Source organism: Lygodium microphyllum, chromosome 25 (genome assembly GCF_053477565.2).
Source record: "Lygodium microphyllum isolate KBCC chromosome 25, Lygodium_microphyllum_v1.1.10, whole genome shotgun sequence".
Taxonomy (NCBI): domain Eukaryota; kingdom Viridiplantae; phylum Streptophyta; class Polypodiopsida; order Schizaeales; family Lygodiaceae; genus Lygodium; species Lygodium microphyllum.
The window spans coordinates 55,666,158-55,682,209 of record NC_141159.1 but is presented as its reverse complement, the minus strand read 5'-3'; the positions used below and the strand labels follow the sequence as shown (position 1 = coordinate 55,682,209).

The window sequence follows — 16,052 nt, the reverse complement described above, 5'->3', positions numbered from 1 at the left end:
CTATAGAAGTTCACTCAGGTCTCGAATATCTTCACTCAAAACTTCAAAAGTGTGAATTGCAGGATGCTTTGGAAATTGGCGGGAGATGGCTTAAAAAGAAGAATAAAAAACTATTTAGTTTAACATTGAAAAGCTTTTTTAACATCAAACTATTAATTACATGATTTTTAAGTATATAAAATATACAAACAATACATAAAACCTAAACTTATTTTTAAAAGGGTAAATTGAAATTTTACCCTTTATTGAAAATGCATTTTTAATTAACCCTTTGGGTAAGAAGGGTGTTTTTCAAGCTTGGCTTAATGAAAGCTTACAAAAATTTCTCCATTCTTTGAAGGGTATTGGCTTCATAAGGGCATTGGAACCTTCAAAGCCAAGGCAATGACACACAACACAATGTGCTTCACGCTTAGATTCTCTCGATAATTCATGCTAGTGCTCTCCTATTGCGACACTAGGGTTCAAAAGCATATCTCATGGGGGCGAGATAGATCATAGAAGGTTGATACAATGAATATTATCGAAACTTCAAAAGCTTTGGCAATTAAGTCTAATACAATATTGAATGTATAAAAATGCAATATATGGGGATGTGGAACTCATTGATATGTAGGGAGTAGAAGACCAACACTAATAGGATCAAGCCTAAACTATATCTCTAATGAATCATTATGACCATTTCTCAAGTTTCTCAAAGACAAACATGTTTAATGGTGAGTTTTATTTACATTGAGCTTATCATGGTATTCAAATTATCCTCACACATTGAGCCTATCATTTAATGGCAACTTTTATTCACATTGAGCCTATCATGGTGTGCATATTATTCTCATACACTAAGCCTATAACATTAGATAAAATTAGCAATCCATAAACTATATCAAGAATTTATTATTATTATTATTATTATTATTATTATTATTCTTCTTCTTCTTCTTCTCTCTCTCTCTCTCTCTCTCTCTCTCTCTCTAAATTATTAATAATATTGCGACGGTTTGCGACGTGTACAATAAATTTGTGATGCTAATAGCGACAATTATAGAGAGAAAAAATTTGTGGCAGGGCAACCTATATAGCACCATGTGCTGTGTTTATATTCTACAAATGAATTACATCTTACGTGTGCAATGGCCGTTAAGATACAAAGGATGATAACAACATAGTATATAGAAGATACCTGCATAAATCACAAGACCAAAAAAGAAGAGGATGTGTGCTCCACGAATCCAACCATGAGCTATAGATCCTCACCATCTAAAAGCTCATCCCAACACAAAGGAGCATTAAACGGGCTTTGTAGAATGAATAACTACACATCAATCCACCATACATAATGCATTTAAAAAAATATAGTAACTACAGACAAGAAAGTGCTTTGTTGAAGAATATGGTAATGGCTACAAATTGATTGCTAGAGGTCGAAGAGATGGTAGAATGTTTGCTGTTTTTGGTTGGTAGAGGTGGTACACAGATCGGATGTTATATGCATGCGTAGGGAGCGTCGGAAGGTCCCCAAGAACAAAAGAACTCTACTTTTGCACAAAAAAAAACAAGAGAGAAGGCTTGCACGACATGAAGCAAAAGACTAATTGGGTACAATCTCCCCCCATGCCTTGTGTGTGTGCTCCATAAAGCATGTATTTGATATATTATTCATCTCCAAGCTCAAAAAATAGTCCAATTTACAATTAGCATGCTTTAGCTTTTGTGTTTGCTTTTGTCCCACTAAAGAATTAAAGCTATTGGACGCCCAAAGAGTCGCGCGGTGTCCAAATACAATGTCTGAGACAAATATTTAAATCGTGTGCCCATGCGCATACAAAATAATAAATAAATGTCAAGCGCTTCAATAAATAAGCATGTCAATATAAATATTAGTGCCACGCTTAAGATGCGCGTCCATAAAAAATGATAATTTTCTCTAAATAACTTGAATACATGCTATCGCCCAGTGCTTCCCAACACCACCGCTGCCTGCTCTACACAACAACTGAAGCATTCACAATTGTTAGAAAATAATAAAATTAAACCGACAAAAGTGAATACCTAGCAGTCTTCAGCTACAAAATAAATAAATTAGTTAGAACTCAATATTCCTAACCTTAATTTATTATGAGTGCGCACTCTAAACTCATAAACATCTATTAATTTAAATATGTATTTTGCAGAATCACCTACTATGGAATCACCCACTTGCACATTAAATTAACAAGACGCCTGAAAAGAACAGGCATCCCTATCGACTTTTCGCACAAGGAATCCACCTTGTGTATGAGCCTCGGAAATAAATAAAATTTTACGAAATCTGCCGCAAAACCTCATGGAATCCACTGTGGAATATGCCTCTTGGCATCATACCCCCGGGGTGGGATAGCAATTGTCCTCAATTGCTATTAGCTCAATGTGGGGCTAGCAGTGAGGGGTAAGCACTTAGGTCTCGAGCGTGCATCCATTGGGCCTCTTCAACAGGATGATTTTTAAACTTAACCAAATATCTAGAATATCTACGACCAGTTCTAGTAGTCATAAAGTCAGTATCTAGAATAGTTTCAGGCTCAAGGATTTCAGTTTCTTCTTCTAGCAAAGGAGGATTTTCATAAACAGGGTGTATAGGTAATTGGCCTCTAAATGGTCGTAATAAACTGATATGAAAAGTGTTGTGGATTTTCTAGTGTTGTGGTAATTCTAGTTTAAATGCATTGTCATTGATTTTGTGAATGATCTTGGAAGGTCCATAAAATCTAGGGGCTAACTTTACAACAGGGTGTTTGTCAACACTTTGTAATCTTTGCTTTTCAATTCGTAACCAAACATAATCATCAACTTTGAAACTCATAGCTTTTCTTTTCTTGTTGGCTTGTTTTGTGTATGATTGCTGGGCTTTGGCAATCATGTCTTTAACTTCATAAAAAATAGTAGCATGAATGTTAGCAATATCATCAGCAGCTTGAACTTTGTTTGATAATGATGTAACATGTGTAGGCAATCTATATCCATAAATAATTTTAAATGGTGCTTTCTGTGTAGCTATATGTGGTGTGTTATTGTATGCAAACTGAAGTAAATGTAAATGTGTATCCCATGTTTGTAGTTTTGAAATTGTGTATACACGCAAAAGATCTAAAATGGTACTGTTAGTAGCTTCTGTTTGCCCATTTGTTTCAGGATGAAATGCAGATGAAAAATCAATCTTTGTTTCTAAATTAATAAACAAAGTAATCCAAAAATTATTGCAAAATCTAGAATCATGGTCAGAAAAAATAACTTTTGGCAAACCATGATTAGTGAAAACAATTTTCAAGAACAATTGAGCAGCTAATGTTTTCTTGCATGGAATGAAATATGCTTGTTTGCTAAACCTATCAACAATAGTCCAAATCATGTCATGATTATTTTTAGTGTTAGGCAAACCAGTGATAAAATCCATTGAGATCTGTTCCTATGGTCGTTCTGGAATTGGTAAAGGCATTAAGAAACCATATTGTTTACCATGGTGTCGTTTAACTCTTTGGAAAATTAAGCATTCAGATACAAAGTTAGATACATCAGATTCCATGTGTGGCCAATAAAAATCTTCAATCAGTGTATGCAAAGTAGAAATAATTTCTCTATGGCCTTGGTATGGGGGACAATGAATTTCATGCAAAACAAATGATCGAAATGGAACAATTACACATAATCTTTTTTCATAAAACATAAATCCATCAATGTAAGACAATGAATCAATGGGAATCCAGTTATTTGCAACTAATTTATTCCAATTAGCTTGAAAAGTAGGGTCTTGGTCATAAGTATCTTTCATAGGGAGAAGAGAGTCAAAAGATATCACAGAAATATTATGAATAGTCGGTCTTCTGCTTAAAGCATTGGCAACAATATTCTCTTTTCCGGGTTGATATTGTATGAGTGGATGAAAACTTTGAATAAAAGCAACCCATTTAATGTGTCGGTTAGATATTTGTGGTTGACTAAGGAGATGTTTAATGCTTTGTTAGTCAGTTTTGATCATGAATTCAGATCCCATTAAATAGTATTTCCATTTACGTAAAGCTTGTACTACAGCTAGCAATTCCTTATCATAGGTAGAATACTTAAGTTCAGAGGGTTTAAGTTTGTAGCTAGAGTAGGCTATGGGATGAGAATCTTGCATAAGGACTGCTCCTATTCCAGATCCATTAGCATCAGCGACTACTAATAAAAATGATCTATTTAAGTCAGGTAATTGCAATACAGGAGCATGAGTTAAAGCATGTTTCAGTAAATCAAAGGACTTTTGTTGATTGTTGGAGCAATGATACACAATGCCTTTCTTTAATAGTTTTTTCAAAGGTAATGCAAGCAATGAAAAATTTCTCACAAATTTTTTGTAAAAGCTAGCAAGACCTAAGAAAGAACGTAATTCGTGCACATTTTTAGGTATTGGCCACTTCAAAATTTCTTCTATCTTTTTAGGGTCAACTTTAATACCTTCAGATGAAACCATATGTCCTAGGTATTCAATTTTTGTTTGGAAACATTCACTCTTTTCTGGATTAGCATATAATTGATTCTCTTTCAATAATTTGAAAACCAAAGATAAATGTTCATAATGCTCATTCTCATTCTTACTGAAAATCAATATGTCATCAAAGAAAACAATGACACAATGCTGATGCTTCAAAAATATGCGATTCATCATACGACTGAATGTGGTTGGTGCATTAGTTAAACCAAAAGACATAACAATGAATTCATAGTGTCCAAATTGTGTTCTAAATGCAGTTTTGAATACATCAGATGTGTCCAATCTTACTTGATAGTATCCAGATTTAAGGTTTATCTTGCTAAATATTGCAGATCCTTGTAGCTTATCCATAAGATCATCTACCCTAGGAATCGGATATCTATTTTTAATAGTGATTTTATTAGGACATGATAATCAATGCACATGCAATAGGTATTATTTTTCTTCTTTACTAATAGGACAGGTGCACCAAATGGAGAACTACTAGGTCTAATGAGTCCTCGGGTTAACAATTCTTCAACTTGGGCTTGAATTTCTTTCTGTTCAATTTGGTTATGTCTATATGGTGCTTTGCATGGTGGTTGTGATCCAGGAATTAGGTCTATCTTGTGATCTTCGGGATGTATAGGTGGTAATCCAGGTGGTAAATCATCAGCAAAACAATCTTGAAATTGTGAAAGAAATTGTGCATGCTTAGGATGCATTTGATTTTCTTTAGCTTCAATTTCATTCACCCATATTAAATAGGATTTACTACCTTTTCGTAATGCACGTTTAGCCTGAGTATGACTAAGCAATGGAAAATTATCGAAAGTACGCATACCATGCAATGTGATTTGTTTTCCATTAGAATGAATCTTCATTGAATGCGTGGAATAATCTATATCAGGATTGTACTGATGATGCCAAGGCATTCCTAAGATAATGTCACTAGATTGCAAAGGCACAACTAAGAAATTTCTACGTTCGACATAATCACAAATTTTAATTTTTAAGTCATGCACTTCTTGTGTTTCATTGTATCTAGTGCCTAAGAATGCAACCTTGATGCGATAATGTGTAGAAACGCTATGTAAATTCAATTCTTTGACCAATTTTGCACAAATAAAGTCGTGTGTGCTCCCATCATCATGTAAAAGAGTCTTTTCTTTACCATGCACAAGACATTTCATCGTTAATAAAGAATGGGGATTTGGCATACCTGGTAAAGTATCTGAAGTAGTACCGATATCGTCATTGTCTTCCGTGAAATTTGGAATTTCTTCATGGTCTTCATCTTATGTTGTATAGTTGGCTTTTTGGATTGACAATTCATCGCTAGATGTCCATGTTGATGACATTTATAACAAACTATGGGTTTGGCTTTAGATACATTATTGGTAATAGCGGGAAGTTTAGGAATGTTGGGATTTGGCTGGAGAGATGGCTTAGGGTTTGGATTTGTGTTTGATGGTAAAGCAGGTGGTCGTGTCCAATATTTACGGAATGAAGATGGAAGGAAACGATTTTGATTGAATCTTCGAAAATTTGAATTGAATTGTTTTGAAACAAAGTTACCATTAGTTTGAAATTGTTGTGGTCACTTCTCTCATCCTCGAATTTTGTCTTCACTGTCATGGGCCAAGGAAATTGCATCCTCGAAAGTCGTTGGCTTGAACATGTTGACCTCCGCATAAAAATATCCAAGTAAGCCAGACATAAACTTGCGTTTATGGGAAGGAAATTCTACAAAAAATTCTTTTGGAAAGTCTCCCAAGTAGTAGAAAATCAATGCTCTTGTAGACAACAGTCAACCATAGGGATGCTTGGTCCATTAGATGATTAGTGATTAGATGATTAGTGACATACTTAATTTTGTCTTTCTCAACATATTGTTCTTCATGGAAATAATCATCAAATTGATTAATAAAAGCAAGTACAGTCTTTCCACTGTGCGACCCATTGAAAGTATAAAATTTGAAATTTCTTTTACTTATCTTTGTTTCTTTCCGAATAGATTGCGCTTCAAGTGTTGCATCAATCGTACGTCGTATAAGATATTTAGATTGTGGTCCATCTTGGTCGGCAGTAGATAATTGCAGATTGGCCAATTGAGCTTGCAAGGTTTGATGTGCTCTTCGTTCCTCTTGAAGCTGCATCATAATCAAATCCAGTTTTTGCTCCATCGTTGGTTCGGATAGGTCACCTTCAGCCATAAAATCTTCCATGGTTTGATCGGACATCGTGCAAAATTCCAAAAGACCTCACACACTTGAAATCTTGTTAGTGGGATGAGTGTAGCTCAAAGTCGGGTTTACAAGGCTTATTTCTCTTTTTTCTTTTATGGCTTTTTGTAGTATTTCTTTTTTTGCGGATGCAGAATTTGATATTACGGTCATCTTCCAAGAAGATAATCATGCGTGCAGACTGCATGTTGCAAACTATTTGCTGGAATCTAGCTCTGTCAGTCCACAGGTGTGAATAGGGGCTTCCAGAGAGGTGGAAATAAGTTCGGGATTGATTCGGAAGGAGTTTAATAGAAACACCCGCTAATAAGAAGGAGAGTAGTAATTAGCTTTAGCAAAGCCTAGCTTTTAGCTTTATTAAATTAAAGCTTTTATGAAACGACTGAAATCGTGAGGATGACGGTATGTTGACACCGCAATCATCGCCGTTGACTTCATCCTGCCGCCGCCATCGTGAGCTTTTGAGAAATTAAGCTTTATTAAAAGCTTATTAAGCTTCTTAACCACAGTAATTTGAAATTGCTTATCTCTTTCTTCTGAGAATAGAAGACTTGATGAAGAAGCTTCCCGCGTGGTCCTCTGCCTGTAGAGGCCGGTCCTTTGGAATCCAACAGCGTTGTCGTATTGCTGCGCATTCGAGGTGTGAAAACCACCCAAAAGTTGTGTGTGTGATTTGATAATTTTTACATACTTAGTTGTTGTGTTTACATTTATTTTCTGCGTATGAGTATAGTGGGGAGGAGTTGGAGGCATAGTGGTGAGCATGATGAGATGCTTTCAGCCTATGTTGAGCAAGGTCAAGTGGAAAGCAGTTTATCGTGCTACAAACAAATGCAAGAAGAAGGTTGTATTCCTTGCAAGGCAATATTTGTCATTAGCCTTCAGGCATGCATAGTAGTAATAGAGAAGATGACATCACTAGAAATTGGCCAAGCAAAGGTGACATAAAAGGGAATTCACTACCAAAGAGGATTTCCTAGAACCTTGAGAATATATGATTTGCAGGTTCAAAGCTGAGGCTTCAATGGACCATTAACCCATTGAAGGGAATAATGAAATGAATGTTCTGAAAAAAAAGGGAATTCAGCAGGAGCAGAGCTTTTGGAAGGAGCCTTTATTTTCAGATTAATGCTTGCAAGATGGCTGCTAACCTTAAAAGTCAGTGTCACATGAGCAGTTCTAAGAGGTCCTACTCATTAATCATTCAATACATCGGTTCATCTCATCCATATGGGCCCAGGCAATGGTTAAATTATGCTTATTTGTTTGCCGAGTTCTCCGAGTGTATTGGTTATGTTTTCAGCCAAGGTAGACCTGATTGTGGTATAAACGGGCACTCTGTTTTAGTGGGGAATGTTTTCAGAATTATTAAAAAGTAGGAACCTGTGGAACAAGAGCTAAAAAAGGAGACATAGATATATATCGATTTTTTTATGTGAGATGGGAGGAGAATCAAAAAGGGGGCGCAGGGAATCTCGGAAGGGAGGAGGCTAATTAGCTGATTCAAGAGCTAATTATGAGGATGAGGGAAATCGACTGTGGAGGAGGGAAACGACGCGAATTCAACGGAGAGAAGGGGAATGTTTTTTTCAGTCGACGAGAGGGGAACAATCGATCCTGTGGAAAACGGAGAATGGACCTGCAGCAGCTGTTGTAACAAATTGCGACCTTTGAAGCAATCAGAGAAGGACGGCAATATAAATTTCTCCACTGTTTTGCGGATTGAATGTTTTGCCATTCAGTGTTGCTATTCTTTGCATTGGAAATTCGACTGTGCTCTTGGGACTGTGGTCTGTTCATATTGTTTGGATGTACTACAGTGTGGCAAGTAGTTAAAAAAAAAACTGGGGAAAACGGTTCTAAAAAAGCAGTGACGTGAAATGAATAAGGAGGACAAAGCTAGAACTCAGAGGAGAAAGACTGAACATAGGAAGAAAATAAGAGCTTTATCGGCCGTTTTGTTTTTCTATGATATTTACAGGGTGGAGGAAAAGGTTTTTCCATTCAGTAATCAGTGGTTTTCTGAAGATGCAACGGTCATCCAACAAAAACTGGCAAACATTCGCTGAAGGAAAAACCAGAGCGGTAACACAGGAAGAGTAAAGAAGAAACGCAGGAGAGCTCGGATGAAAACAAGGATGAAATTGATGTTGTGATATCTAGTGAAGAGTGGAGAAATTGGCAATTTCGTTGGACTATGATCGATGAACTAAAAGGGACCTGTGGGAGGAGGAGTCATCCGCAGTCATCATCCGCAGTCGAAGCTGCAGATGCTTTATGATGGAGTCAAAGCCTGCGGTTAAGTATTGTGTTGCAGTAATATGGGTACGACTATTAGCGCATCACCTTCTCTAGCTGCAGCGATTTCTGGCATGTCCATGCTTGTGTGGTTGAATTTTAACAATAAGAAGATCATGGCACGCCAAGTTGTCTGAGCCTGCTGGGCGACTGTCAAGATTCCAATCGTATGCAGTAACACCGAGAGTGATGTACATCAAGAAGATTGACACTTTTAGCTAACATGCTCGTCAGGGTCATCATCAGGATCCCTTATCAAACACAGCATAAGGAGTTTATGGAACAGTTGGTGTTAAGAAAACATCATCCAAATTGGAAATGTTAAAGCAGTATTGATGGTTGGGCTGTTTCAGTGAACACAATACAGAGCCTACTCGAACCATAGGGTGGACTATTAGCAGGCTGCGGCATACTATTTCCATGAGCTGATTTTGGATGAGGGATCTGAACATGCAAAGGCAGCAGCATGCCTACAACTGTCTGAGAGTTCTTTAATGGAGAGCAAGAAGTTCTGTGCTGATTTCTGTGCGAACACTCCAGCAACAAGGGCCCTCCTCTATGGGAAGTCATGAAGTACTTGTCTGAGAAGATATCAAAGGATGCAACCAGCAAAGCACACAAACAAAGTGGCAGCAGCCTTGAGAAGATTTCATAAAAGATACCAGATCTACCAGAGTTTTCAGTGACATTGCAACCTGATGCCTGTGAAGACATTAAAAACAAAATCAGAGAACATTAGCAAAGACTTATTGCTCGTTTGACCACGCAATATCATGCGAATTTGATTTCTGTATTGGGTCACAACTAGCACCTACTGATGCTTCTCAGATTGACATTTAATACTAAACCTCTTCAAAGAGGTTGGAAGGCCGGCTATTTCCTCCATTCACATGTATGTTGGAGTTTGTGATGTCTAGCATTAATCAGCTTTACGAAACTTACAAGAGCCATGTGTAGATGCCATAATCCATTCATATTGTAATGCTGTCATGAAATCTGAAGGATTAATTGACTTTTCCATGGAAGATGCTCCCCATAATCATATGCTTGAGCATACACTCACAACCATAAAACAAACCCGTCTGGAACTTGTTGCTGTGTGGAAAATTGATCAATAGGATTATTCACATGTTGAATCCTTGTGTATGAGCCCCGGCAATAAATAAAATTTTACGGAATCCACTGCAAAACCTCACGGAATCCACCGTGGAATATGCCTCCTTGCATCAAGAGGTTATTGGAACTTATGTAAGGCAATGAGGTTGAACCTGAAATGCCTAAAAGAAATCTGACTAATGATCAGAAAAGGGCTCAGAAGCTATGGATTGAGAGAGCATGCAAGGTGTTACATTGCTTTTCCTTACGTAATCAGATGCTATGGTTATACAAATTACTGGATGCAGCTCCTCAAAGGATGCATGGAACATACTCATGAAGAATTATGAAAATGTAACACATGCAAGAAAGATTCAGCTAAAGCAACACTTCAATAACATGTCTAGGAATGGTAGAAGCATTCAGGCCTACACTAAACAGATCAAGAACATAGCAGATCAGCTTGCTACCATTGGACCTTCAGTGCCTGAGGATGATATGATTGCAGTGACATTGAATGGACTTGGCAAAGAGTATAAAGCATTTGATATGTCTATTTCTGTGAGAGCTAAATCCCCTGATTGGGATGAGCTCATTGCTTTGCTGCTGCATGAGGAAGTTAAGCTTGGGCTAAATACAAGTTCTAGTATATCTCAAAGCAAAGACATTGTTCTTTACTCTAGCCAGTGTGGCAGAGGCAATAGAGGCCATGGCTCTTTTCGAGGTTGAGAAGACACTCAAAACACTTATGGACAACATCAGCATAATGCCTGGAATGGCACAAATACACAGGGCCATCGTGGATCTGGCGGCTTTAGAGGCAAGGGGAGATCACCCCATGGTAGAGGTGGTGGATCTGGTTCATGGCAGTCAAATGATCAGTCAAACATAGATAAGGACTGTCATTACTGTGGTAGATATGGACACATTGCAAAGGATTGTTACAAGAAGTAGGGAGATATGAAGGAAAAGGACAAACATCATGAGCACTATGCATCTTCTAGCGATGCTCATGATGAGTAGGTTGACAGATTGTTTGCCATGCAGCATGTGTCTAAGAATGCATCTAGATAGAACCGAGATGAGAGATGGTACATTGATTCAGGGGCTTCAAATCATATGACACTCCATGGAGAATGGTTTGATGAGATGGTTGCAGGTTCACATGGTTATGTGTGTACTAGGGATGACACCCAACATGACATTCATAACACAGGAATTGTTTCGTTGTTGATGCCTAATGGCAAGAAAAAGAGCCTGCATGATGGACTACATGTACCTACAATAACCAAGAATCTTTTGTTAGTTGGACAGATGGCAGAACAGAATCTGTAGGTGAGATTTAATAGAGATGGATGCTTTGTTGAAGAATATGGTAATGGCTGCAAATTGATTGCTAGAGGCCAAATAGATGGCATAATGTTTACTCTTGATGCATCAATTCCAGAATTGAAAGCAGCCATGTTTGCACATGATGATGGTGCTATATGGGATGTTGAGATTTGGCATAAGCGGATTGGCCATGTGAATGTACGAAAGCTGAAATCTATGTAGCAGAAGGAGATTGTGCTTGGACTACCTAAGTTCAAGTATCATGACTTTGGACATGTATGTGATGCATGTTAGTTTGGAAAGCAGGCAAGGTTTCCATTTATGAGACATGTACGGAATAGTTCACGACCCTTACAGTTGGTACATTCAGATGTATGGGGTCCATCTCATAATGCTTTGTTTGTTGGTACTCGTTACTATGTATCCTTCATTGATGATTTCAACAGAGGTAGACTTGGCTTTACATACTGAAACATAAGGATGATGTGTTTGATGCATTCAAGGACTTCAAGAAGCATGCTGAAAATGAGTTAGGCTGTAAAATTTCATGTCTTAGATCAGATGGAGGTGGAGAATATATCTCTAATTACTTTGACAAGTACCTTGGTAAACGTGGGATCAGAAGACAGTTAACTTGCAGCTGTACACCATAGAAAAATGGTGTAGCAGAAAGGAAAAATAGGGTACTGATGGAATCAACAAGAGCTATGCTAAATGAGAAGAGTTTACCAAATGGTTATTGGGCTGAAGCAGTAGTGACTGATGTCTATGTGCTGAATAGAACCCCTACAACAAGGATTCATGATGTAACTCCATATGAGAGGTTGTATGGTCATAAGCCTAACATTTCACACTTGAAAGTATTTGAAAGCATTGCATATGTGCATGTTCCTGATGAAAAGAGGAAGAAATTGGATCCTAAAGTTGTCAAGTGTGTGTTCCTTGGTTTTGCACAAGATCAGAAATCTTACAAGTGTTATATACCATCTATGCATGAGACATTGATTAGTAGAGATGTTATTTTTGATGAGCTGGCATCATGGTATGGTAATCCGATTGTAGTGGCTACTGATGGATCATTCATCACTAGTAATGCTAAAAATACACCTATAGTGAGTACATCTATGAGTGGTCCTATAGGTGATGGATCACCTACAGTAAGTCCTTGGTCAGGACGCTTGCGGAGTCGTACTTCTATAGCCATTGACACGAATATGTCAGTGGGGGGAGATTGGATAAGGGGAAAGAAAAGATGCTTGAGGATGTGACCGGTCCACTTATAGCAGGTTATGAGTCATCTAACAAAGACAGTTCGGATAGTGAGTTAGGCATTCCGTCTATTATGACGCTTGGAGCAAGGTAGAGTCGTTATGTACTGCCTCATGAGAGGCAAGCTCAGAGTGAGCCACAGTTATAGAGATATGAGAGAGTTAGAAAACCAGTTGACATGTTTACATACACTAGTTATTCAGCCCGCCATTATGCATATATGGCTAGTGTGACAGCTTATAAAGAACCTACAAAGTTTGATGATGCAGTTATAGATGATAACTGGTGTGCTGCCATGGATGAGGAGTATGCAGTCCTGGTTGAAAATGAGACATGGGAATTGGTTGAGTTGCCTGAAGGAAAAGTCCCCATTGGCTGCAAATGGGTGTACAAGGTTAAGTGCAAGTCAGATGGTTCATTAGAATGCTATAAGGCCAGGCTAGTTGCAAAAGAGTATGCACAGCAATATGGCCTTGACTATGAGGAGACTTTCAGTCTGGTGGCTAAAATGGCAAGAGTTAGAACTTGAATTGCTTTGGCAACATGAAAATGCTGGAAATTATGGCAAATGGACGTCAAGAATGCTTTCTTGAACAGTGATTTGGTTGAGGAAGTATATATGGAGTAGCCTGAATGCTATGTTCACCCAAACTTTCCTACACATGTATATAAGCTGAAAAAGGCTTTATATGGATTGAAACACGCACCTAGAGCATGAAATGATCGGATCAATAGATATTTACAGCAACATGGATTTAGATTGGGTGATGCAAATCACAGTTTGTTCACAAAGAAGACATATCATGGATATATATTTCTAGTGGTTTATGTAGATGATCTTATCATCACTAGAGATGATGAAGAGGGCATTGCTGAAATTAAATCATGTTTACACACTGAATTCAGAGTCAAAGACCTTGGTGAACTAAAGTATTTTCTTGGGATTGAGGTAGTCTCTACGCCTCAAGGTATATGATTGCTACGGAAGCAATATGATCATGACATGTTACAGAAGTATGGTATGACTGAATGCAAGCCTATGGAGATACCTCTTGATCAGAATGTCAAGCTGCATATTGATGTTTGGAACAACATAGAGAATGTGACCATGTATCAACAAATGGTGGGCAGCTTGATATACTTGACTATTACCCGTCCTGACTTATATTGTGCAGTGGGGCTGATTAGTCAGTTCATGTAGAAGCCTCGCAAACCACATTTAGATGTAGTCAAGAGGATCATGAGATATGTAAAGGGTGCTACAGATTATGGGCTATTTTATGCATATGAAAAATTTCTTGACTTGACAGGGTTTACTGATGCTGATTGGGCTGGTTCTGCCTATGACAGGAGGTCAACTAGTGGTTATGCATTTGGATTGGGCAGTAGTATGATTAGTTGGCAGAGTAAGAAACATCCTACTATTGCATTGTCTAGTACAGAAGCTGAGTACAGAGGAGTTGCCTTAGCGGCTTGCGAAGCAGTTTGGTTATTGAAACTACTGAAAGACTTGGGAATACAGTTGGAAAGTGAGATTGCATTGTGATAACCTCAACAATGTTATGTTGGCTAGCAATCCTGTCTACCATGCTAGGTCCAAACATATTGAGGTTCACTACCATTTCATTTAGAGAAATGGTTCTTACAAGGTAGATTGACTTGATTCATGTGAAGACTCAAGACTAGGTAGTAGACATATTTACCAAGTTACTTGGCAAAGAAAAGTTCATATGTTTCAGACATCTACTTGGAGTTTATCAGATGGTTTGAGCTTAAGGGGGAGTATTAGAATATCAAGCTTCCATTACTCTTCAGTCAATCTATCTTTATGTGTGTGACTGCCATTAGCTGGATACAACTGTGCATGTGTGTGATATTCAATAAGTCAGGGTAGTTAGTGACTTAACCACAGTTAGTCTTGATTAGTCATATCTATGTGTGTAAGTATCTTTCAGTTAGTATGGTGGAAGAATAATGGAAGAAGAACAACAATGAGCTGAGACTCATCTTTCGCTCCACTTTGTCTCTCTTTCTCTCTTCCAATAGAAACTACCACTTGAAAACTACCAGATATAAATCCAATAGCGTAATCACTCGCTCCTATGACATAGAAATGAGGTTGGAATGAGGGTGCTCTCTAATCCTTAGAAGGTCTTGGCAATTGATGCTAAGGTAAGAAATGCCCAAGAAGGGCAAACGCTAAGCGTTCAAAGATAGAAACTCCACCTTAGCAAATGTCCTTAGCACTTGCCTTCATTGTAGTTTGTGCTTGTAAATCTAGAATCATTGTTTGTGAAAGGAATGTATGACCCAAGCTTACAAAAGAAATTTGAATAATGAATCAGGTTGAATTCATGGAGGGCGCGCCAAGATATCCCAAGTTGGTCGCCAACCCTATCCAAGGGGTTCTAAATAACCTTGACGGGAACGCGGACCAAACCTGCCACGACAGGTCTCTCCATGGTTTAGTTTGATGTAGGAGGATGCTTGGATGCCAAGGGGAGCTTTGGTTGTAAATTCCCTGCCTCCGAGTCCTACTCAAACGATCTATGTGACTCGAGATGGATTCTTGAGGCTCTGTTACTAGTGTAAGGGCGAAAACTTGGAAGAAATAAGACGCATCCTCATGGATTGCAGGAATCATCCTTTTTGGACAGGATTTGTATCTCAGTTAAGATGCTAATATAAAGTTTACTTCCAAGGAACCTGTCTGAACTGCTTTCGTGCCAGTGCCATAAGTTACGTGAACGAATATCGTGTTTCCTAAAGGGCTTAATTAAGGAAGCTGATTTTAAATGTCACATGTAAATGTGATAGGATCTAATTAGATAATTAAAGAATGCCTATTGAGGGAAGCGGGTGGGTTGAACCCCCGACGGGTCCGTTCTACGGAAGGGTGGTCCTAGAGGACTAGGAAGCTTCTCACAAGGTTCTACAGTCGTACAACCTTTAGGTATTGTTAGGTTAGAACCCGATTCATGCCGTTTTAGGGGACCGAAATGGGACTATGCCCTACGGGCAGAGAGGTTGAGCAATGCATCCCTAAAGTAGGATGTCCAAAACTCGATGCTAGAATGCTATCAAGAGATCTTGACCACTAGGAACCCAGATTCCAGGTCGATCCTAGTGGGTTTGATCGCAAACGTTCCATTGGGAGGTGGACTTAAGAAACCCTGACATTCCATGGGAGTGCCAGGTGGCATCGCTTAGATTCGTCTCTCGATGGACCGCTAAAAATGTGCTTGGGGAGTCGATAGGTTGGCATGTTATAGTTGGTATCAGAGTGAAACCAATGAATAAAACAATCAAGATAGGAATAAATCGGG

General features: G+C 38.3%; 1 protein-coding gene across 1 annotated transcript in view; it reads right to left on the bottom strand.

Moving 5' to 3' along the window:
* The window catches only part of LOC148014237 (uncharacterized), a 53,599-nt gene continuing 37,547 nt past the window's right edge, over positions 1–16,052 (bottom strand). Inside the window, exon 3 of the mRNA XM_087666536.1 lies at positions 1–89. Within this exon, the coding sequence (XP_087522662.1) occupies positions 1–89 (89 nt within the window). The remainder of the gene's footprint in view (positions 90–16,052) is intronic.